General features: G+C 37.7%; 1 protein-coding gene across 2 annotated transcripts in view; it reads right to left on the minus strand.

The window, feature by feature from the left end:
- Window positions 1–23,730, minus strand: part of mst (misato mitochondrial distribution and morphology regulator) — a 211,210-nt gene extending 187,480 nt beyond the window's left edge. For both annotated transcript variants that reach the window (XM_090402942.1, XM_090402943.1), the window contains exon 1: window positions 23,092–23,730. In XM_090402942.1, coding sequence (XP_090259068.1) covers window positions 23,092–23,181 — 90 coding nt within the window. In that variant the 5' untranslated portion in view covers window positions 23,182–23,730. The remainder of the gene's footprint in view (window positions 1–23,091) is intronic.
- Between the last annotated feature and the right edge of the window lie 1,121 nt (window positions 23,731–24,851).

The following is a 24,851-nucleotide window of genomic DNA, read 5'->3' on the forward strand; positions in this document are numbered from 1 at the left end:
ATACCATGAATAGCGATCAGAAAACTTTACCACCTTTGATACGAGTTGCCCAGTATTGTACTACGTACAAGACTACTTGCATTAGCTCACGCTAGTAATCGCTGATACTTTTATAGTTTACTATATTCGGCATGAAACTCTCTGATTCTAATCTTTGAGTTTCTTATTCAGTTTTAAAACAATGTGGGATTTAATATCCCCTTAATTTAAATAACATTTTGTATTTATTGTTCAGAAACGTCTCACCAGTTTTTGTCTTTTTTGTTTCAGTCACCCCTATTATATCGATCTGGTACTAATCTAATTCCTCAGCTAGCTTCATTTCTTTGCCATTCAGGCTTCTTATGTTGATAGTACCGATCTTTAACTCAACTCTGGTGATGTTGAGTTGGGGTGTGTTTTCAGATTTGTTCCAGTAGCTGGCTTTTCGCTGTTCGCCCTGGTTCCCTGGCGAAAACAACGGGGACCTTGTTTAGCCAGGCGACGCCCCAGCCAGCATGAAATTTTGTCATGTTATACCATCATTTTGTATTTTGGTTTAAGCCAATAAGAATACAATTTGGTCGACTAAATCCCAAATTGCCAGCCCATCCTCATTCGTTCAGTATCCAGGTAGATAGCCAACAGGGTGCACCACGAGGTGAGGATTGGCCATTAGGTCAGAAGCCCTATTCGGTTCTCCACATTCCTTTAAGGCTATGCAGAGGTCTCCTCTCAGTTATATAGCTTTGACCCTTAAGCACCCCGTATCTTTTCTTTCAATCTGAAATTTATAACAATTAAAAAAGAGTAGAATAACAGCAATGGACTTCATAAGTGAAATATGGGCCAGATAGAGTGGTCATAGTACAGCAAATGTAAAGCTGATACTTATACAATAGTCTACAAAAAAAGAAAGTGTACCACATTCTTCATAAATTATCCCTGGAATAAACTAGCTTTTGCCCCACCTCATAATCCTACTAATTTCAGCTCCCTGCAACTGCATATTTTTTCTGGAAAAAAAAAAAAAAAAAAAAAAAAAAGGATGCTTTCCTTCTTGTAGTCATTTTAAGAATGCTCATCTTAATTTTTTTTTTTTTTTATGATTAATCAAGCACTATAATACCAATGGCATCCAGGTCATCAAGAAGCTCCTAACTCTATAGCATACAGATCCTATTATTGCTCAAACTCATCAATTGAATATGCGAAGTAGAATATGATCCTCACTCCCACTGACCTATTTCACTCATTCAGTACTTGCAATGAGAAAAATCTACAACTCTTGCTGACTACACACTTACTCTACTTTGGGGATATGAGTCTGCCATTTTCTTTCTTGTTGGCATTGCACAAGACAGCTTGTGGTTTTGATTTAAGCAATGTGAATTTAAAAATTTACACTGCTTATTAATTCAGGCATGTTCTCAATTTGTACAGTCCTAATAATTTACATTTATTCAGTCTGAAAAAAGCCTCTTACTGGAAGGCATCAATAATAGCACAAAAGATGACTGACACAAGAAAACCTGGCAACTGTAATAATAAAGTACCAACCTTGCAGAAAAAGTAGAAGGGACTCATAACTCACTGTCAGCTGTGTATAACAGCTGTAGGCATATTATCTCATGAGTTGCATCCCAACTGGGACTGACCCATTTTCTGCATGACTTTTAGTGAAAATGGACATTCTAAACTGATATAATAAAATTCAATAACAGAAAAACACTTATGTATGGAAAAATTAATATTTAATACTCAAATTTTATCATTATATCATATGCTTATGTCTCTATATCATTCAATTCAGGACATTATATTCCGTACTGTTGTGCTTTTGCAAGTTGTTCTGCCCTTCCATTAAGCACATATTATTCTACTTTCTCCACACACACACACACACTACTAAGAAACTTACAATCTTTCTACTCAGATAAAAATAGAAGCGCCAAGAAAATTATATATATAATATAAAAAGAGAATTACTGATATTGGCTATGCTAATACAGGAACACATTTCTCTTAACCCATTCTCAACCATGAATGGGGGAACTCTTCTCATTTGCATAATATGATTTACACAGTAGTTTGCAGGAATGTATTAATAATCAATTAATCACTATTGATTCATCAACTTCAATAGTGATCTAAAGAACTTTCTCATTATGCTGCTTAACTCATTTACAACGAGACCATGCAGAAACCCAGATCAACTTTGCCTTTCTTCTTTTATTATTATTATGTGTGACACCTCCAGGGAGTCCAAAGACTCATTGAGGAAGGGCACTGACTCTACAATCTTATAAATTCCTTTAGTAACTTATTAACATTTGACCTCCATGGAGTCAGAGACTCATTGTGGGAGGTACACACTATTGCACACAATGCTCATCCAACCATGCCTTAAACTGATTCAATGTGTCTACACCCACAACACACTCAGGCAATTCATTCCACTCGCCAACCACCCTCCATGCAAAGAACCTACTGCTCACTCCTTTCACACTCTCCTTAATACAGGAGATATAGAGTTATTATTCACGGGGCTCTGCAACTTTCATTCATCTTCAACTTACATTCAGGGTCCTCTGAATGTAAGTTGAAGATGAATGCATCATTGCCATTATCCGATGTGATGTCTTCACAACTTGTGCAATGTGGCCCCTGAATTTCAAGTCCTTGTCCACCATCACTCCTAGATCTCTCATCTCCTCTACTTCTGTTAAAGTTTCCCCACCAAGTGTGTACTTTGCATCCCATCGTTGCTTACCAAATCTCAAACCTTAAACTTTGCAACATTGAACTGACAGTTCCACTTACCTGCCCAATTATGTAATCTATTCAAGTCCTCTTGTAAGGCAATAACATCCACTTGACTCTGCATTGCTCTCCCAGTTTTGCATCATCTACAAACAGCTGGATATCACTAGTTAAACCCAACCCAATATCATTATCATCAAATTCCTGCCATGTACCCTCAAGGGGGTTTACAGGATATCAAGGGGTGTACAGGATATTAAAATTCCTTTCATAAATACTACATGAAAAATTTACATCATTACTAATTTCATTCTCTTATAAATCCCTTTATTAATTTATAAGAGCAATTCAACGAGTTGCCAAAAGGTGCACGAATACAATTACTGAAATAAGAGCCAACAGGCTTCACTTCGGCGAAGTAAAATTATTCAAAATTAAGTGGATATTGAAGCCTGTGGGCTCTTATTTCAGTAACTGTGTTCGTGCACCTTTTGGCAACTCATACAGTAAAGAAATAAGCTCTGACTATTGAAACCTTAGTATTACATCCAGGTCTACCTACTCACTGATGAAACCTCAAAAAAGGTCGAAACCGGTCTAGGTAGTGACCTTCTCTCATAATGTAGAAACGTAATACATCTCCTAGGAGCTGTGTTTTACATTATGGGAAGATATTAAGGGCAGTGACCGGAACTTGCTCCACCTTTACTATGAGTTGCCCTGGCATTGCACTACCAGGTGTTGGCTTACTTCTGGACTCACTGAACTTTATACAGTTTTCTACATTCAGCACGAAACTCTTAGATTAGATTTCCTATCTTTGAGTTTCTTATCGGCTAAGAAATAATATGGTATTCAATATCTACTTAATGTTGAATAATTTTACTTCGCCAAAGTGAAGCCTGTTGGCTCTTATTTCAGTAATAAATACAAAATTAATAATTATAATAATTCCCAGGATGTCAATTTTATACCTATCAATCTCTTTACAGACAATCTCAAGAGTCCCCAACTGTAGACCCCCAACATTCAATGTGCCTATGTAAAATTCCCTTCTAAGATTAATCCCATACCTTCTGTGTTCCTCATTCACAATATCATTGACTTTTGTTGGAGACTGTAATATACTTCTAATATACTTTTACTTCATTCCATCTAAACTACTAATACAGAAGAAAAACTATTTCACTTTTACCAATTATACTAATTTTACCAACCATAACAATTATAGTAACAGATACAAATAATTTCTGCACATCCTCATTCTCCTTACCACTTAATATAAAACAGTATTGGTAGAAACATTATAGTTATTCAAATAGCAGATTATTTTAAATATCACTGAATTATGTGCTAATCATTAAAATCAATATTGTATTAAAAATCATACGTTTCATAGTGAAAAATTCATGTGCATTAAAAGGTATCACAGGCTGTGAATTTGAGTGGTAGATGCATAATGCACCTATGGTACAGCATCTGCCTGTAAAAATAAAATGGTTCTGCTTTTCAGACTAAACAGGATGTCATTATGCTTCTATATCTCTATGGCAAACAATGGGTTTGACTTTCATATACCAGTCTAAAGTGGTTCCGTGTTTCCATTATCATCAGACTATGGTGGATATAGTGCAATGCTTTCACGTTTCCATGACAATGACAAATCTGCTGTTGACACTACATTGCATATAGTGTCTATAGACAATTATTACTGATGATCTGCTAGTTTTCTACCCATTACAGGATGAAGGCCTCTCCCATTGCAGGAGGTTGGATCTACTTCTCCCATGGTCACCGTCACCCAGTCCATATTGGAAGAGTATATTTTTACTTGAATGAATGAATGTATGAAGACGGAAGATAATCACAAACATCTATGCTAAGCGAGATTTGAACCCACAGCCTCTTGGCTGGAGAGTGGATATGCTAACCACTTGGCATTCACATCCTTGCATTCACAATGCACTCAGGCAATACATTCCACTCACCAACACCTCTCCATATAAAAATGTGCACCTCGCAACCTTCTTCACCACATCTTTAAAAAACTTCCAGGGATGGCTTCTCATTCTTCCCATCTTAACTTCCAATCTTTTTACAATTCCTTCTGCATTAATTTGGTAGAATTCCTTAAAATACATCTGTTTTAAATAATGTAAATGAACAATTCACTTATGTAATATTACTGCTGCAAACTGTCCCAATTTTGGAAAGTAATTGGGACACATTAAATGCTCCTCGTGGCTGTAACTAATACATAACTAATATGAATTTGTGTGTGTGTGTGTGTGTGTGTGTGTGTGTATATTCATAATCAACTGCCAGATCAATTTACCAAGGGTATAGTTTCCCTGCAATCCCAACCAACAAGAGGTGGTTCAAATTCAACCATGTTATGGATGTCTTTAGGTGGTAGTTCATTTTAATCACTTAGTGTGTAAGATTACTAACCTACATATAGGAGGCCTGAAGTGGCTTAAAAGAGTATCACATCTTGTTTCAAGAGGGGTGGGTATCAGATCGTCTGTCAGTTACCTTGTATTATATATATGATACATTTACAACTTTTTTGTGGTTGAATCATATACTATATATTTGCTGGCGTATAAGACGAACTTTTTTTTCTTTGAGAATAGGTCTGAAAAACAGGGTGCGTCTTATACGCCGATACTCAGTTTTTTTATTACTTTCATTTCTGGAAATTTTCTCTGTTCCGAGTTACGCGATTTCTCTTGCTTCCTTGTGGTGTGCGAGAGCATCCCAGTTACACAGCGTTCAGTGGATGCGGTTGTTGTGAATGGTGATAAATTCCTGCCGTTCAATCTTCTCTAAATTTCTTGGCAAATTATGGCTGAAAAAAGTCGGCATTGCTACAATATTGCATACAAGCTATGTGTGATTGCGTATGCTAAAGAACATGGAAACAGGGCTGCAGAGAGGCAATTCGGACCACCCCAACTCAAAAAATTATAACATCTTGGCAGAATCTGGAAGAGGATCTAAAATAAGCAACTCACAGTAAACATAACCTATGAAGTGGAACTGCAAAATGACCAGAACTTGAGGCAGAACTGAATACTTGGATTTTTGACCACAGAAAAATGGGGCTTTCACTGTCTACAAAAATGATTATTCATCAAGCAAAAACGATAGCCACTAAACAGAGGGATAGCCAACTTTACTGGATCAGCATCATGGTGTTCCAGATTCATGTATGCAGACTGAAACAAAAATATCACAAAAGATGCCAGCTGAATATGAAGAAAAAATTATTGAATTTCATCGATTCGTCATTAACGCAAGGAAACGAGAAAATTTTGAACTTGTGCAAATAGGAAACATGGACGAGGTGCCGCTGACTTTTGATGTGCCCTCAAACAAAACTGTAGATTCCAAGGGCACAAAAGATGTTACTGTTAAAACTGGGGCAAGAAAAAACTCATTACACGGTTGTTTATCCTGCTGTGCTGATTGGACAAAATTGCCGCCACTAATGATTTTTTAAAGGAAGACGCTACCCAAAGAAAAACTGCTTAAAGGAATGTTTGTACATGTTCACGCAAAAGGCTGGACGGATGGAGGGGGAATGAAGTTATGGATAGATAAAATTTAGTCTAGGCACCCTGGCAGACACACCTCTTAAATGATTCAACTGCTATCTCAGTTTCACAGCATCCCATGAAGCTTTGACCCACTCACAAACTTGTGAAATGCCAGGCCTTTTCCTTCTTCCTGATGGCGTAACCTCAAAATCTGAAAACTCAGTTAGCTGTAATTCCAGGAGGTCTAACTAGTTAGTTTCAACCTTTAGATGTCTGTATTAATAAACCATTTAAGGGATTTATGAAGGAGAAGTGGAACAGCTGGATGCAGTCTTCAGATTTTGAGGTTACGCCATCAGGAAGAAGGAAAAGGCCTGGCATTTCACAAGTTTGTGAGTGGGTCAAAGCTTCATGGGATGCTGTGAAACTGAGACAGTAGTTGAATCATTTAAGAGGTGTGGCATTAGTAATGCACTGGATGGTACAGAGGACAATTTGTTGTACGAGGACTCCGATTCTGATTTAGAAGAGGTTGTTTGAACTTCATTTAGCTCTGGAGATGAATTTTTGGATTTTGATGAAGAAGATTAAAAAGTGGGTACTCTTTCCTAGTTAGATTAGGTATTTGTCGAAAGTAGACCTACTTATTACCTTATATTTGAAATACTGTGAATTCATTATTATATTCAGCGATAAAGTTTTTTTCCTAAAAAAATGTGTACAAAAAAGGGGGTGCGTCTCATAGGCCGGCAAATACGGTATTTACAAAAATGATTTTTCCTTTGGACTATTACAGTTAGAACTCTTTTCAAACTTTAGATTAAGTATATATATGTCCATGCAGTTAGCCTAGTGGCTGTGTGTGTGCTTTGCAACCATATGCCTGGGGAAGTATTGTGTCCTAGGTTCGATTCCCGTCTGTGACGTGAATAGCTGAAGGATCTTCCTCAGCCATAGCCAAGTTAGCCGGTCTTGGGTGTGGACAGTAGGGTTTTTTCCCCAAGTTTATCCTGGGGTTTTTCATCCTGCAAAGCAGGCAATCCAAGAACTCAACACTACAGGACATAGGATACACTGGGACATAGGGCTGACCACCTTATCCTGTGAACGGTTTGAGGTCCGATAGTTCGGACCTCAAACCGTTCAACACCACAAGGTGAAAAATGGTAAAATGAAGATGAGATGATGAGATTAAGTATATTCTGTTTATTTCATGTTTATCTGTTCTATTGAATTGTAACTGTTACAGTTTCAGCTGTAAAATTATTCATTAAATAATATTTATGTAAAAAAATCATTCTGTTGAAATTCTTTCATCCATCCCTTAGTAATATAAAAAATAACCAGGACTTTTATCACTAGCCTCAAATGACAAGAGCAGCATATCACATCAACAATTTCCTCAGCCTATAAAAAACCTAAGCATTCTTTTTTCTCAAGATGCTTGTTTTCATCCATCCAGTTGCTAACTCTGTACTGGATGGATGAAATCTGTTGATCCTTAAATGCTGTTCACATTTGAGGGTGATTCACCCAAAATTTTTGATGCTGTGAGTGAGATTCAGATAGAGATTCAGAAGAGAGAGAGAGATTACTCGTCTTCCACTGACTCATTTCAATCACTATGAACACACTGTTTCATCTCTCTATTCTACATTCTTGTAGAAAGGCTTATACGTTGGTAACACATCACTATTAAATTATTTAAGGAATTTACAACGAATACTGGAATATTAATTAAAAGAAACTTTAATAAATACTCCCTATATTTCAGCAATGTCACATTGCCATCTTCAATGGGAACATATAACTATGACATGTGCATACAAGCACTACAAAAAGCAAATGAGGCAGAAAAGAGAAACTACTGTTGTTCTTAGAGTCCTAATGGTGCCCCTAGCAGGCTATATTGGGTTGTCTTGGCTGCTGGGCTGATGTTCTCGTGATTCATCCAAATTTGTTGAGGTTTGGAAAGTTTTTTTAGAGCTGAGGATGATTCTATGAACAATCTTTCATATTTAAACTTGCCACGGTGTATTAACATGGCTTTCTTCCAACGTATTCTGTGGCGAGTATCCAGAGCATGGTCTGCAAGCCCAGAGTGGCTGTACTGGTGAAACCAGATGTAGTTTTTATGTTCCGAAATCCTGACATTTGCTGTCCTGCCTGTTTGGCCAAATTATATATTCCCATTGAAGATGGCAAGGTGACATTGCCAAAATATAGGAAGTATTTATTAAAGTTTCTTTTAATTAATATTCCAGTATACGTTGTAAATTCCTTAAATAATTTAATAGTCTCTATTCTACAGGTACTTCCATGGTCACTGCTCCACTGAAATGACACTGTTAAAATGACGAGCTGCAGCTGTCCAACAACCATTGTCATCAAACTCCAAACACACCACCCTTTTACTCTGCTTCCTCATTTCTTTAATTATCATGAAGTGTTTTCCATCAAATATGATTTCCAATCTTCAAGAAAAATGACAAAAAAAAAAAATCTATATCATACATTAACATACAGGCTTTTTTTTGCACAAAAAGAAGCACACAATTTCTGCAATTTTAAGATGATTTCAAAAACCAACTTTTGTGCATTAGAAAGTGGAAAATAATATGAATTTTTTTTTAATGCAACTCCCATCCTTAAAGGATTGTAATCATATGTTACATTAGTACTGTGAATGTATTATTATTATTTATTTTATATTGTTTGGGGCATATCAGTTGTTTGCTGATGATGATGTAAAATAGGTAGGGCAATAGTCAATAAAAAGGACATTGATATTTTACAGGATGATTTAAATAGAATGGCAGTAAGAGCAAAGAAGAATGGATATGAATTTAATGTGGCAACATATAAACTTATGCATTTTGGAGTGAAAAGATTACAGTTGTTATACCATATTGATGGAACCATACTCCAGAAAACTGATGATGTCAGTGATTTCAGGGTGTTGAAGTTCAGCGGGCATATTACAAAAGTTCATAGAATGACCTGGTTATTGAAGAACATCCTGACATGCAGAGATAAGAAGTTATTATTCCTCTTTATAAGACTTTCATAAGGCTTCATCAGGATTACTGTGAACATATAAAAATATATGTTCAAAAGGCTTATCTATTAAAATTGGATGAATGTCAACAATAACCTCAAGTAGAACAGATATAAGCAATTGCATCTTTAACTACTAACATGAAAATAAACTGTATTGCATAATATTAGTGATGAAACCAGTTTCCTAATCTGTGACCTCCTCTCTTTGAGAGGATTGCAGCTAATACTAGGAGATGATTACAATGCAAGGTGGTTTCCCAGTGTTTCCTTGCTGTAATCATTTATGACTGTAGCGGTGTGTGTTCATGGGAACAGTTTCCCTGTTTTGAAGGATGAAAAACTCGAGTTGCCAGGAGAAAAAAACCTCCACCACCATATGAGACCGGCTAACTCACCTTTAGTTTAAAGAGACCAGATAAAGTTTCCTCACATCACAGATAGGAATCAAACCCAGGTCTTTCCAACCAAAGGGCTTTGTCTATACCAACTGAGCTTTGGAGGCTCTGAAACCAATTTATAAACATAAAAAATTAGAATCAACACAGGTGCAACTAAGAAAGATGATATTTATTATCAGGACTCAATAAATTTGCTCACTCAACTCACATGCAGCAAGTAGATTTTGCCAGCTGATGAGTAGCTACAGACCAGAAAAAAACAGAATATTTTTTATTTAGTGAAAAAAAATATAAACAAAATATTTTTTAACTTTAAGAAAACAGAATTATATACATTATATAAAGGACCATTCCAATAAAAAAAAATTAAGGTAATAAATGATATATTTTCTATAAAACTTAGTTTTTATTGTTCTTCCTATTCTTATTTCTGACTTTTCCTTCTTTGAATAATTATTATCTGAGACCTCCAGAAAGTCAAGGACTCATCAAACGTTCATTCTTACTAGATGCACTCACTATCCCTAAAGGCAAACTAACGTCCATGGATTCCCCCCCCCGTGTTCACTCCCCACTTTCCATATAATTATTATTACTGGCAACTCCAAGGAGTCCATAGACATCAAAGGAGGCCCTAACATCATGTCAAGAACAACTATTCGACATTCACACAGTATCTATCATACTTCGCCTTCAGCTCATTTATAGTCATTGCACCCGCAACAGACTCTAGCAGCTTATTCCAATCATTCACCACTCTCCAAGTAAAAAACCTAGCTCTAACACCCTTGCCCAGGTTCCATGTATGGCCCCTAGTCCTTCCACCACCAGTCCTATCCTCAAAAATATCTTCTGGATTAATCTTATAGAAACCCTACAGTAATTTGAATGTCTCAATCATATCACCCCTTTTCTGCCTATCAACCAATTTCTGCAACACACAAATCTTCAACCTGTTCTCCTAAGATTCATTCCATAGACTTGCCATCATCTTGGTTACTCGTCTCTGGATCCTCTCCACCCCTTCCCTATCAAGAAGAAACCCTGGCACCCATATCTGAACACAGTAGTCTAGATGGGATCTTATCAAGGCTCGATACAGAGGAACAATAACCTGTTTGTCTCTGCTTGTTAAAGTATTTTTCAGCAACCAAGTGATTTGATGAGCTGATTTAGCCACTTTTGCAATGCGCCCCCTAAACTTCAACTCCCTATCCAACAACACTCCCAAATCTCTGGCCTCATCAATCTCCTGGAGTACAGTTCCCCCAATGTGATATACTGCTGCAAATCTTTTCACCCCAAACTGCATAACCTTACATTTTGCCACATTAAATTGACATTCATTCTCCTTAGCCCAGTCCTCCAAACTATCCAAATCACCCTGCAAAATTTTGACATCCTGTGCACTCACTATTGCTCTACCCAACTTTGCATCATCAGCAAACAAATGAGCCGTCTTGTGGACTCTACTCCTGAATAAACCACTCTCTGATATCTCTCCGTCAACAACCCTCCTATCCATCTCACTAACCCTATATCCATCCCTATATGCTGCAGTTTACTGATTAGAATATCCTGTCAAAGGTCTTAGCAAGGTCCAGTAGAGTCACTGTAAACCCATTACCCTTATCTAGTTCAGCCGTCACTGTGTTATAATATGTGAGCAAGTTACTGAGGCGTGACCTACCCTTCACAAAACCATGCTGTCCCCCATACAGTATCACATTTTCATCTATCCAATCCTCTATTTTCCTCTTGACTATTTTCTCCAAGACCTTGACAACAATTCCTGATATGCTGATAGGGCAGTAATTTACAATAGCAGCCTTGGAAACTCCTTTATGGAGTGGAACTATTTTCTCCTCTTTCCACCCCCTTGGGACTAACCCAGACCTGAGACTCAAATTAAACAAAATGGTCAAGGGCACTGACAATTCTTTAACCGCTTCACATACGACACGAGCTAGTATACCATTCAATCCCACAGATGTATTGACATTGAGGGTTTGTAATAGACTATTCACCTCCACTTCATTCACCACAATTCCCGTATAAGCTATAATAAATTTAGTTTAATCCTTTATCCAAGTGTGAGCAAACAAAGTTTGCACCTGAAAGTATCTTCATGACTGGGGTAAGGTGGTACAACACCAGAGCACTCCTTGCAAAGGTGGAGCAAGCTACCAACACTCCTATCTCAGTATCTCCCATAATGCAAAACACATCACCTTGCGGATATGTCTAATGTAATGCATTAAGGGAAGGGCCACAACCCAGACTAGTTTCGACCTTTATTGACGTCTCTTCAGTGGGAGCCAGGCCCAAGTGGAGATACCAGGCAGAAGCATTAGCAGGTCATCTCCACCTATAGGAGTTGCCAAATGATGTGCCACCCTTTTTTAATAAATTACTCTGGATTTAGAGAAAGATGTTGAAAGTTTATTTTTCACTTGGTTACAGTATAATAAATTTAGTTTAATCCTTTATCCAAGTGTGAGCAAACAAAGTTTGCGCCTGAAAGTATCTTCAGGACTGGGGTAAGGTGATACAACATCAGTGCCTTGGTGTTGTACCACCTTACCCCAGTCCTGAAGATACTTTCAGGCGCAAACTTTGTTTGCTCACACTTGGATAAAGGATTAAACTAAATTTATTATACTCGTATAAGCTGTTGGTTCTTTCATTCCTGTAATGTCACCACCTGGATGATATACTCTTGCAAAGTGCTCGCTCAGTAATTCCACTATATCAACTGATTCGGTTAACTCCCTACCATCGGCATTCTTTAAAATCATTCTGCCGTATACATTTTTTCTTTTACTTGCAACATATCAAAAAAACTGTTTGGGATTTAACTTTAGCCTGCATGGCTAATGTTCTTTCATAAGCCACTTTTGCTTTTCTTACCACACTCGTTACCCTTCTGGTCTGCGCTTTATACCATTCATGTGCCTGCCAGTCACCTTTCTCCTTAAATTCCCTCCACAGTTGTTTCTTTTTTTGCAGCTCAAGTTTAATGGTGTTATTCATCCATTTAACCACTACTTGATTTATTATTCACACTCTAGGTATACATTCAGCCATTGCCTCCTGCAAACACTTCTTAACTGCCTCCCAAGCACTATCAACATCCAGCCCTTGCAGTTTTACATGCCATGGAACTGAACCAATCAAACTCCTAAGCTTGTCATACTTACCATCCAGATAATTCCACATGTACCCTGTCTTAATTGTAAATTCCACACCTTTAGCCACCTCCCAAGTCAAAACCCTATGATCACTCTCACCAATTGGTGGCAACATGGTCATATTCGTTACAGCCAAATTCTAAGATGCATTTACTAGGTCAAGCGCTCTCTGACCCCTACCATTTTCCACATTACATGCTGTCGCAGATAGTTATCCCTTAATAACCGCATAAAATCCAATTCCTTCCTCCTGTGTGTCCTCTCCTCACTCCAATCAATGCAACCATAGTTGAAATCTCCCATAATAATGACACTCATTTCTTCTATTTGCTTGTGCATATTGTCTCCACCATCTTTTCCATCACCTGGTCTATAGCCACCCAATTGTATATTTTGTTCTGCTAATCTCAATCTTACACCAAATAGCCTCAAATGTGCTCTTTTCTCTATCCAGCAGTTCAACTTCTATTCTCCTTGGCTGCAGCTCATCAGCTATCATCAATAACACTCCTCCCCCATTTTATTCTTCCTGTCATTCCTGAACACACTATACCCCTCACATTCAATCCCACTAGCTATATCATCTTCTGTCAGCCATGTTTCACTAATGCCAATAACCCGTGGCCTGGAAGTGCCAACCAAGGCCAAAAATTCTTCCTTCTTGTTCCTAATACTTCTGGCATTAGTATACATGAATTGCAGAAGCCCATTTGCCCCATCCCTATTTTGATGCCTTATACTAACTATCCCATTCTGATTTGTTGTCCTTCGTACTTGCTCGGACATATTACACATATTCATACAGTCAACTGTCTCCCTAAAGTCTGCATATCTACTTCCCCACCCCTTAATAACTCTAGTTTCCCTGATTCTGCACATCCACTTCCACTTCATTCAACAACATCTTTTCAAGTCTCTGTACACCAAATCCATTCAAATGCAAACCATCCATCTTATATAAATCCTTTTGCCTGTCGAACTCACTCCACACGTCCACAAATTCCACACCACTCCTCCTGCATAATCTGCGCATAAAGTCATTAGCAATTATGGTCCTCCTATACTCTTCACTATCATACTGCAGCAACAGGCTCACCATCCTAACTCTCTCACTCTTCTCTTTTGCCACCTCAAGTAATTCCTTCAAATCCTCTCTCATAGCCATTTTGTCTCCTTTCAAATCATTCGTTCCTGCTACTACTATCAATTCTTTCGCCCTCTGCTTTTGAGCTCTAATAGACTCGCTTACATCCTTAATGTAAGATTCGCACTAGGTTGGTACGATTTTGTAAAACTCTCATTTATCACACCTCTTACTAAAGAATCTCCGTACAATACTCGCTCTTTAATTTTGTTTACACTCAAGTTCACACTCTTATTTTTCTTATCATACTTTTGACGTTTATTAGTCGGTACGCTCGGTAAACATTTTTGCCAACACTCCAGCTGCCGATTCGCCCTATGTATCACTCTACACAACTATGCAATCTCACTCACTGCATCTGTAAAATTTGTCTTTATATATCATTAATGCTTGTTGTTGTTATTAATTACTCTAACTAATTCTTGCTCAGCTGTGCCTTTGTCAGATTCACTGTCGTACCTTTCATGACTTCATTTTAATACTCTCTTATGTGAATTTTATATCTCTAAGGTTTTCTAACATGCTATGTCTTTTCATTCTTAAGTTACTTACTATAAATTCAGTTTACATTAATTTTAATGCAGTCTCATAGCTCAGTCTAGGCCATAAATCAATCCAATCGGTAGTGCACATGTATCAGCACATCAAGGGTCTACCGTGGCTTAACGCCAATTCCTTTGTTCTGCACTGGTGCTAATTCCCTTTCAGACTTAGAGAAATTTATTTTTAGCTGCGCCACTCTGTCTTAGATAGTTTAACAATGCAATATCAAGGAATTAATTTCCAGCTTAGTACACTACAATGTTTTCCTTAACCAAAACTATTAATTACTTAGATCATCTAAACTATCAAGATTTGCTTTGCAGTCATAACCTTCTTTACTTTTATTCCCTCCCCACCTTGGTTCTACTTTTATGAACGGTTCAATAGGAAGAAAATCAGGCAAGTAAATAAATTAATATAACAAAAAAAAACATTTAATCCTCAATTTCACAAAAGTATACAGATATGAATCATTTCAAGCATATTAATATATCAATACTAAAACTCTAGAGTACTCAGTTATAATTACTTTAAATGTTTACACATTCTCTAAGACATTAATTAAAGATTACAATTCAATCACAAGGCAATCTTATACTTTGCCAACAGCATTTCTGGAAGAGAATTGCACTCAACATGGTGAAAATATCTCTAAAACAATTCTACATAGTTCTTCAGCATAAACTTTCTCTAATTTTTTGAGTGTGAACACTAAAGTCCTTTCACTATTCAGTCTTAGCAATTCGAAAGTCCACCGCACTAGCAACACATGATTCTTTCAGTACAGTTATAAAACATATCAAAAGTCTACTTTACCCAGGCATGAAGAGATACTTGGCCTTCTACACGTGCATCCAGGCAGCACATCCTTGGTCTCGTCCTAATTCTTATGAGACTTCATCTACGCGAATCTGCAGTGGTCTCGGGTAGGGTATATCCTCATGGGAGCGACAGTGTAGGTTCGCCGCTCTCAGGTCAATCAACTCAGCATGGCATTCTATTCTCCGATGGGCTCCTTGCTGGATCGGGAACTTTGCTCTGCTTGGCTACAGGTTGACTCTGGAACTCCCCTGGACACATCCACGTGACCTTCCGACCTCCGCACAACCTCCTGACTTCGCTGACCACTCCGTTGAAGAAAAGAACCAAGAGAACTCTGTAAGTGCCACAACCGATTTTATATTGCGTGCCCTATGTTTTTCTTCCTATGTCACTGCTTTTCCTTCTTTGCACATGGCACTTACTTCTCCCTGGCAACTAGCACCATACCGTACTCTTGTGAGCTCCCTGGAGAAACTCGCATGCTAATCTGCCTTGCTCATGTGTTTTGCTTCAGGCTATTTCCTTTTATAAGCCGATTACTTCGTTCTCCCTCTCGTACACAATTATTTATAGAAAGCACACAGCTATTACATTAGGCGATTTACAAGAATTATCTACAATTAAATGACTCGAAACAGTATGTACAAAGAAAAAGGAACTATGTTGGTAAGTTAACATCTTCTTACTTAGTCTGATAAACCAATACTGACTCTGGGAATGACATTTCATGTTAAACTCGGAATGAAGTGCTTAGAGTTTCAATCTTCTTTCATTCCGAATTTAACACATCTGTCTCATCATTTTTATTATCTGTTAATCCATTCATTCGTTCTGTATTTTTACCTTCATTCTCACTTTCAACGCCACTCTCGCAGCTATCTAGTACTACCTTGTAAATATCACTATTCATACCTCTCATATCACTATTTTCTACATTCTGACTTTCAACAACGATATCACTCTTACGACCTGAAACACACTTTAAATCCTCACATTCCTTACACTTTCTGCACACATTCACTCCGTTATCATTGTCTAGCCAGACTCCAACCACTCTCCTCAAAGCATACATCTCACAAACGGTACACTGAATAAACTCCTTTATATTAAAATTTTTGAACAAAGATGGCGATCTGGACGCCATTGCATTCCTTCTTATCGGCAACATGTGCACGCTATTAATCATATAATAATGAAAAATTTCATCACACGATATCGTGTAACACCCATTCAAAAGTTTATAAATCATATCATCCCTCTTTCTCCTGTTAACCAGTCTGTAATCTACTTGGAACCTGGAAGACCAAATCTGCATAACACAGTAATCCAAGTGTGGTCTTAGCAAAACATTATAAAGTGGCAAAATGACTTCCTTATCCTTACATGTCAAGGTGTGCTTCAACATCACAATTATCCTCTGAGTAGTATTTGCAACTTTTGCCATGTGGCCTTTGAACTTTAAATTCCTATCCACCAATATGCCAAAATTCCTTGCCTCCTCAGTTTCTTGTAGCATAACCCTGCTAATTTAATACACCACAAGGAAATCTCACCATGCTAAAGTGCATAACTTTACACTTACTAACATTAAACTGATAGCCATTTTTGTTTGCCCAAATTTCCAGCCTATTCAAATCATTTTGTAAGTGCTGAATATCAGTAGCACCCCTGATTGTCCTGCCTATCTTCGCATCATCGGCAAAGCAAACAACTGCACATCTGATGTTACATCCTGTCTGATGTATAGACTGAACAATAATGGACCAAGGACTTAACCCTGAGGTACACCACTGGTCACCTTAAATCTGGCAGATTCACACACCCACTGTATGCCACTTTTTGATATCTGTCTGTCAACCATCCCCTGATCCAAGTCAAGAGTTTATATTCCAATCCCATATTCTCCAGTTTATGCAACAGCCTTTCATGTGGTATCCTATCAAATGCCTTAGAAAAAGCCAACATCATCATAGTGTGTCCATTCCCTTTATCCAACTTGTCCGTTACATTGTTATAAACTATGAGCAAATTACTAAAACATGAACTTCCTTTAGTAAACCTATGCTGCTCCTTGCAGAGTATAATGTTTGTCTACCCATTTCTGTATGTCAGTTCTTACCAACTTCTCTTAAATTTTCAACCACACCAGAGATACTGATAGGTCAGTAGTTAGACACATCAGTTTTTGCACCACCCTTGTACAATGGAATTATCATACATTCCTTCCATTCCTGTGGAATTATCCCTCAGCTGAAACTCAAGTTATACAAACATGCGAAAGGCTTAGCCAATTCAGCTGAACATTCCTTTAGCAAACAGGCTGATATTCCATCTGTCCCTATTGATAAATTCTTATCTAGGTAATGCAACAGCTCTTCAACCCCTTTTTCACGAACCTCTAACTCTTCATCCAATGTAGCAGTAGCACTGTGCACCATGTTACATACACCTGGTTGATATATCTAAGCAAAGTGAGCACTCATTAATTGAACAATCTCATTGGCTTCCGACACTAGAGTATCGTCTGCATTCAATAAAGGTTATTAGGTTATTCTTTTGCTTGAGGCATAACAATCAAATTCTTTTGGATTGCCTTTAGCTTGCATGACTAATTTCTTTTCATATTCCGATTTAACTTTTCGCACAATACTCGTCACTTTTCTGGCCTGAGTTTTATATACTTCATAACTCCTCTCACTCTTATTCTCATGATATTCTTTCTACATCATCTTCTCGTGGATCTTATCTCCCAACTTATTTATTCTTTGAACATTAGGGATACATTCAGATACTGCCTCTTTGAAAAAGATTGCTATGCATTGCTGAGATTTTTCCATTCAGTAACTGATACCATGGGACCAAAGATAGTATTCTCCTAGTTGATCATAATTTCCAGCTTTATAGTTCAACATGTAACCTGTTCTAATCAGAGCATAAATACAATTCGATTTCAATACAATTCCAAGTTCTCACAAAGGAAATCTTTTCCAATCATACACAGCATTACTAATCACCTTATGGAATTTCCACTGACTTACTGGGGGTATGAAAATGGGGAAGGATAGGGAGGTCTTGGGTGACTACATTTTCTGCATGTCAAGTAAGGCTTTGCAGCATTTGTCAAGTCTGGTGTATAAATAATATTGTTTGTTATTTTATTATTATTACATGGGCAACAAGTGGCACAGCAACACTGGCTGCTGTGAGGAGACTTAAAAATAAGGTCAAAGATAAGAACCTTTGGAAGCTATGGGATGAGGACAATTTAGGGAGAGAGTGTTAAAGAGGATTTCAGATGGACTAGAAAGTGTACAAGATTGGTAGCGACATGATTCAAAAGCAAATCTGAGTTGTGCAATCAAGATGCTTGGTGAAACATCTGGAAAGAGTAGAGAGCAGGAGGGTTGGTGGTGGAATAATAATGTACAAAAAGCAGTGATGGCTAAGAGGAAAGTAAAGCAGAAGTGGGATGAGTCAAGAGTGGAAGAGGATAGAGAGGAGTACAGAGAGAGAAAGAGAGAAGCCATGAGTAGTTGTTGCACAGGCAAAGGCCATGGCATATCAACATCTTTATGATCAATTAGAAACAAAGGAAGGACAGAGAAAAAATTATCAATTGGCAAAATGTAGAAATAAAGTATCAAAGGACATCTTACATGTGAGGCAGATCAAAGACTGGAAGAAGAGTATTAAGGAGGGATGAGGATATAAGAAATAGATGGAGAATATACTTTGAAGGGATTTTGAATGAGGAAAATGCAAGGACTCACAGAGAAGATGGGCAGCCTTATGAGGGGATGGTGCAGAACATCAGTAGAGTGAAAGTGAAGGAGGTCATAAAGAGGGTGAAGAATGGAAAATCGGTGGACCCTGACAGGATCCCAGTGGAGGCATGGAAGGCACGGGGGGGGGGGGGGAGAAATTGACTTGCTGTGGGACCTGTTCATAAAAGTTTGCAACAGGAAAATATACCGGAGGAATGGAGGGAAAATACTCTTGTCCCCATCTACAAGAGTAAAGGGGATGCACAAGACTGTAAGAATTACAGAAGAATAAAGTTGATGCCCCACACAATGAAAATCCTACAGAGGGTTCTTGAGGGAAAACTGAGGAAGAAGGTGGAGATTGCAAAGGAGCAATTTAGCTTCATGCCTGGTCGATCGGCAACAGATGTTATCTTTGGGTTACAGCAGATAATGGAAAAGTTTCGAGAGAAACAATGGGACATCTGGTGTTTATTGATCAGGAGAATACGACAGAGTGCCAAGACAAGAAGTCTGGAGGTGTCTGAGGGAGAAGAAGGTAACAGAAAAATATGTCAGGTTGGTGCAGGAGATGTAAAGAAATGTGAAGACAAGAGTTCGGACCTGCCTGGAAGAGAGAGAAAGTTTTCAAATAACAGTTGGCTTGCACAAGGGTCAGCATTAAGTCCATTCCTGTTTAATATTGTGATGGAGGTGGTGACAAAGGAGGTGAAAGAAGACACGCCTTGGACAATGTTGAATGCTGATGACATCGTGCTGTGTGCAGAATCAAGAGAAGTGGCAGCTAAAGTGGAAAGGTAGAGGAAAGTACTGAAAGAAAGGGGTATGAGACTGAGTAGAAGTAAGAGTATGTGTGTTGCAAAATGGATGGCAGTCAGGAGACAGATCTGGAGTTGGAAAGAAATGTCATCAGGAAGGTTAAGGACTTTATATACTTAGCTTCAACAGTGAACAAGGATGGAGAGGCTGAGAAGAGAGTGAGATGCAGGATACAAGCGGAAATGAGAAACTACATAGAGATGGCTGGAGTTCTATAAGATAAGAGGTGTCGATCAATCTAAAATGCAAAATCTACAGGACAGCAGTGAGACCAACTATGACGTGTGCTATGGAAACTGTGGCCCTGAGGAAAAATAACATCAGCAACATGGAGGTAGCGGAGATGAGAATGCTTAGGTGGATGTGGGGTGTGACTAGAAAGATTGCTCTAAGAAATGACCATCTAAGGGGAACAGTGAAAGTTACGAGCTCAGAAGTGAAGATACAGGAGGCAAGGTTGAGATAAGTGACATGTGATGAGGAGGTAGGATAAGTATGTGGGAAGAAAGGTCATGCAGATGGATGTGCAGGGGGGGGGAGGAAGCATGGGAAGCCAAAGAAGAGATGGAGGGAGCTGGTGGAGGAGGACTATGAAGATGAACTTGGATGTGGTTACAGCCCAAGAAAGGAGGATGTGGAGGAGACTTGCTGAGAACAGCAGTCTCACTGAGTCCACTGACTCAATGAAAGAAGCCCTAAACATTTTGCAAAGCACCAGTGACAAATTCCCCATGCTTGCTGCATAAGCTCATTAATTGAGAAAGAAGTAATATTTATTTGTTAATAAATGCATGCATTTATAAGCATTCCATTTAGGCTTTTATTTTTGTAGACAGAAGGCAGCTTAAGCTTGTGCGGCAATAATTGAGCTTCACGTTGCAGATCAAAGGCCGATGCTTGCTAGTCTAGTCAAAGCTACCTTGGCTTGCTCGGTTGTAGGAGCTTCCAGGTCCTCACAGCAGCACTGTGATTTCATGTGCATGCATAGCCATTTCACGTCATCTCACTCTGTTGCTTAAACAGGGCCATACTCAGTCAACGTAGCTCTAGCCAGTGAGCTTCAGCCAGCCTTTACAAGTGTGCGTGTTGCTTGGCGATGTTATTGACCAGTTCATAAAGAAGAACCGTAGAGTTTTTTTGTATTCAAGTAGCTAAATTGAAAAAGATAGAATATCATTTGTAAAATAAATGTTGTATTTGTATGATTAAATGTACATAAATTTCTAAATATATAGTTTTAAATGGTTAGTAATTCATTATTCCGCTTATCAGACTTCAATCACACCTCTCATTCCCTGAATGATAACAAGAGCAAGCGTGAATTTCAAGACTAGCATTCGCCCCTGCAAAGCAGTAACTAACCAATATTTCAGAATATCTGTCATAATTTGATTTTAACTCATTTAATGATATAATGGCACCCACTATAGATTTTAATATCTCTTCCACTCATTTGCCAATCTCAAAAAAAAAAAAAACTCCACTAGTCCATACATAATTTCACAAAAAATTATGGAAAACACAAATTAAAAAATATAAACATAAAAATTAATAAAATAAATCCTTAGTCCACCTATGGTACTAATGTACCCTAGGTTTACGACCTTTTGTTGGTGGGAGTTACATACAAAGATAAATAGTTGAAATAAATACATTTTCTTAGTTGCAATTGTGTTGATATAATGTTTATAAACTGATTTCTTCAGCACCATTTCTAGTGAACTGAAAAAGAATAAGTAGTTTTGTTGAACTGAAACAGAGGTGTGCATCAGTAAGACATGACTCACTTCAGGTGAGAAAAAAAAAAGTAGATGATAGCTCATCATCAGTATAACTAGCTCCAGATATGATGTGTTTGTAGTGTAAAGTACTCAGTAATTAATTGCACGTGATTACTACTCTTATAAATAAAAAATAATATGGGCTGATAATATATATATATATATATATATATATATATATATATATATATATATATGATGATGATCAGTCTGTCTTTTCAATCCACTACAAGGTGAAGGCCTCTCCCATTGTGAGAGGATTGGGTCTACTTCTCTGTATACTTGAATGGATGAAGGTGGAAGGCAATCACAAACATCCATGCCTAAGTGGGATTTGAACCCGCAGCCTCTTGGCTGGCAAGCAGATATACTAACCACTCAGCCAAGCAGGCTGGGATACACACACACATATATATCTAAGACCCCATCTGGACTACTGTGCCCAAATATGGGCACCAGGGTTTCTTCTTGATGGGGAGGAGGCGGAGAGGATCCAGAGACGAGTGACCAAGATGGTGGCAGGTCTGTGGAATGAACATTATGAGAATAGATTGAAGATTTGTGGGTTGCAAAAATTGGTTGATAGGCAGAAAAGGGGTGATATGATTGAGACATTCAAATTACTGAAGGGTTTCTTTAAGATTAATCCAGAAGATCTTTTTGAGAATAGGACTGGTGGTGGGAGGACTAGGGGCCATACATGGAAGCTGGGCAAGAATGTGGTTAACAAGGGTGTTGGAGCTAGGTTTTTTACTTGGAGAGTGGTAAATGAGTGGAATAAGCTGCCAGAGTCTGTTGTGGGTGCTATGACTATGAATGAGTTCAAGGCAAGGTATGATAGATACTGTGTGAATGTCAAAAAATTGTTCTTGACATGATGATAGGACCTCCCTCGATGAGGCTGTTGACTCCTTGGAGTTGCCTGAAATAATAATAATAATAATAATAAATATATATATATATATATATATATATATATATATATATACTGATCCAATAATATACTTCATGCCAATCAATAATTGACATTATCAACTAACTTAAATATCTCAAATGAGCATCTCATAAAGGATTAAAGAAAACTGTATCAAAACAATTCCACACAGAATCTACACACACAATGTAACAGCAGCCTAAGCCTGCATAGGCTTTTAAAAGTCAGCACAGCTAGGTTTGTGAAATTCCAATTGCCTCGCCTTTCTTTTTTACTGTTTAAAAATGCGGTCATATGCATAATTACCTCCCTTTAATTAGGAAATTTTCTCTAATACCATGCTCAGCTTACCTGGCAATTCCACCAATGGGTCCCCACAAAATTTGCGTAATGTCCAATCTGTAGAGTAATAATTTCTCGCGTTTGAGTTAATGATGACATTGTATTCAATTCAATCCAAAAAAATGTGAATATGAGATATAGGGTGTTGATTTGTCTTATCGCATGTCTGTTGACAATAGGTGTAATAAACTATCGAAAATCAATTAAAGATATATTACTTTCTTGTGAAGTAAATAAAGGCCTAATCCCATAAAAGTTCATAGAAGCATAAAGCTCAAGTATTCTACTTCATATAAAAATATAGCAAATAATAAACAATCCGCATTTGACACACACATATTGCACTTTTCTAACTTAATTCGTACCAGAAACCCATTTAAATTTAAACAACGAAAGCACGAAAAATCCACGTGTAACTACACCAACATCCAAGACCAATAATGTATACAACAGTATTTGCCACTCAGTGACTATAGCGACACTAAATTGAACTAAAGCTAATAAGGGGATTTCTTGACTTTTATCGACCCTAGCTGCCACAATTACGTTAGGATGTCTGCTCCATAACGTTTTCATCTCACTTTCATACTTCTAACAGGATGGATTAGATTAGTTCTGATCAGCTTTAATTCAGTCACAGCATCAAGCAATTTGTCTGCTAGTAAAAAACTAAAACAACAAAAACACTAATTTACTACAAGGAAGCTAACATGAGCCAACTGTCCCATTCCTCTCAGATATTCAAAGTGGACAGTCACTATAAAAAATATAAAAAAAAGTTCTTTCTTCTCTTTAATTATGTTTAAATTCAGCTTCGATATAATCATACACATTCCAACTTGTCTGCTTCTTTTTGCGCCAAGCTTTCAATAATCTGTTAAGCGTTTTCATTGAGCTAACTGTGCCCTCATCTCAAATTCGGCTATACACACATAAACACTACAGGTAACAAAATTTATCACACATGAGGGCGTTGTGTGGGTAAGTGGTCTCCGAGAAACAAAGAATTTATTCTATTGAATACTGAATAGCTAAAGGGCATAATTGTTGAGGAGTGGAGAGAGCTGTTCCAGAGAACAGAAATAGGTAGAATGAAAGATAATGATAAAAAGGTGGGTCAAAAAGTTTTACGCTGAAGGATGTCGTTAACCAGCAGCTACTCGTATTTTTCCATGTTTAGGAGAAAACGGAAGAATAGTGGAGGTCACATACCCATCCAGCAAAGAGGATAATATTAAAAATAAAAAAAATCAGCTAACACCTTTTTGTTCCCGTATAAGGGAGTAGCCGAGGCCGTTTTTTAGCCCTATCTAACTTTTGGAGGATATTATTATTATTATTATTATTATTATTATTATTATTATTATTATTATTATTATTATTATTATACAGGTATATTCATGTAGTCAGAAGACTCATCGTGGGAAATCCATTTATTCACACACTAGCCATCATTCGCACAACACCCATCATACTTCTCCTTAAACTCATTCACTAATGTAGTACCCACAACCACCTCCAGCAACCCATTCCACCATTCACCATCCTCCAACAAAAAACCTATTCCTAACACACTTGCAAACTACACACTTATACAACTTTCACTGGTAACCCCTTGTTCTCTCCCTTCTTGCCGTGTACTGAAAAAAGTCTTCAGCATCAATCCTATAAAACCCCTTCAATAATTTAAATGGTTCTAACATGTCTCCTCTTTTTCGCCTATCAGCTAATTTTTGAAGCCCACAGACTGTCAATCTATTCTCATATGG

The sequence above is a fragment of the Typopeltis vanoorti genome, chromosome 13 (genome assembly GCF_054136105.1).
Source record: "Typopeltis vanoorti isolate ZY-2024b chromosome 13, IOZ_Tvanoo_1.0, whole genome shotgun sequence".
Classification (NCBI taxonomy): domain Eukaryota; kingdom Metazoa; phylum Arthropoda; class Arachnida; order Uropygi; family Thelyphonidae; genus Typopeltis; species Typopeltis vanoorti.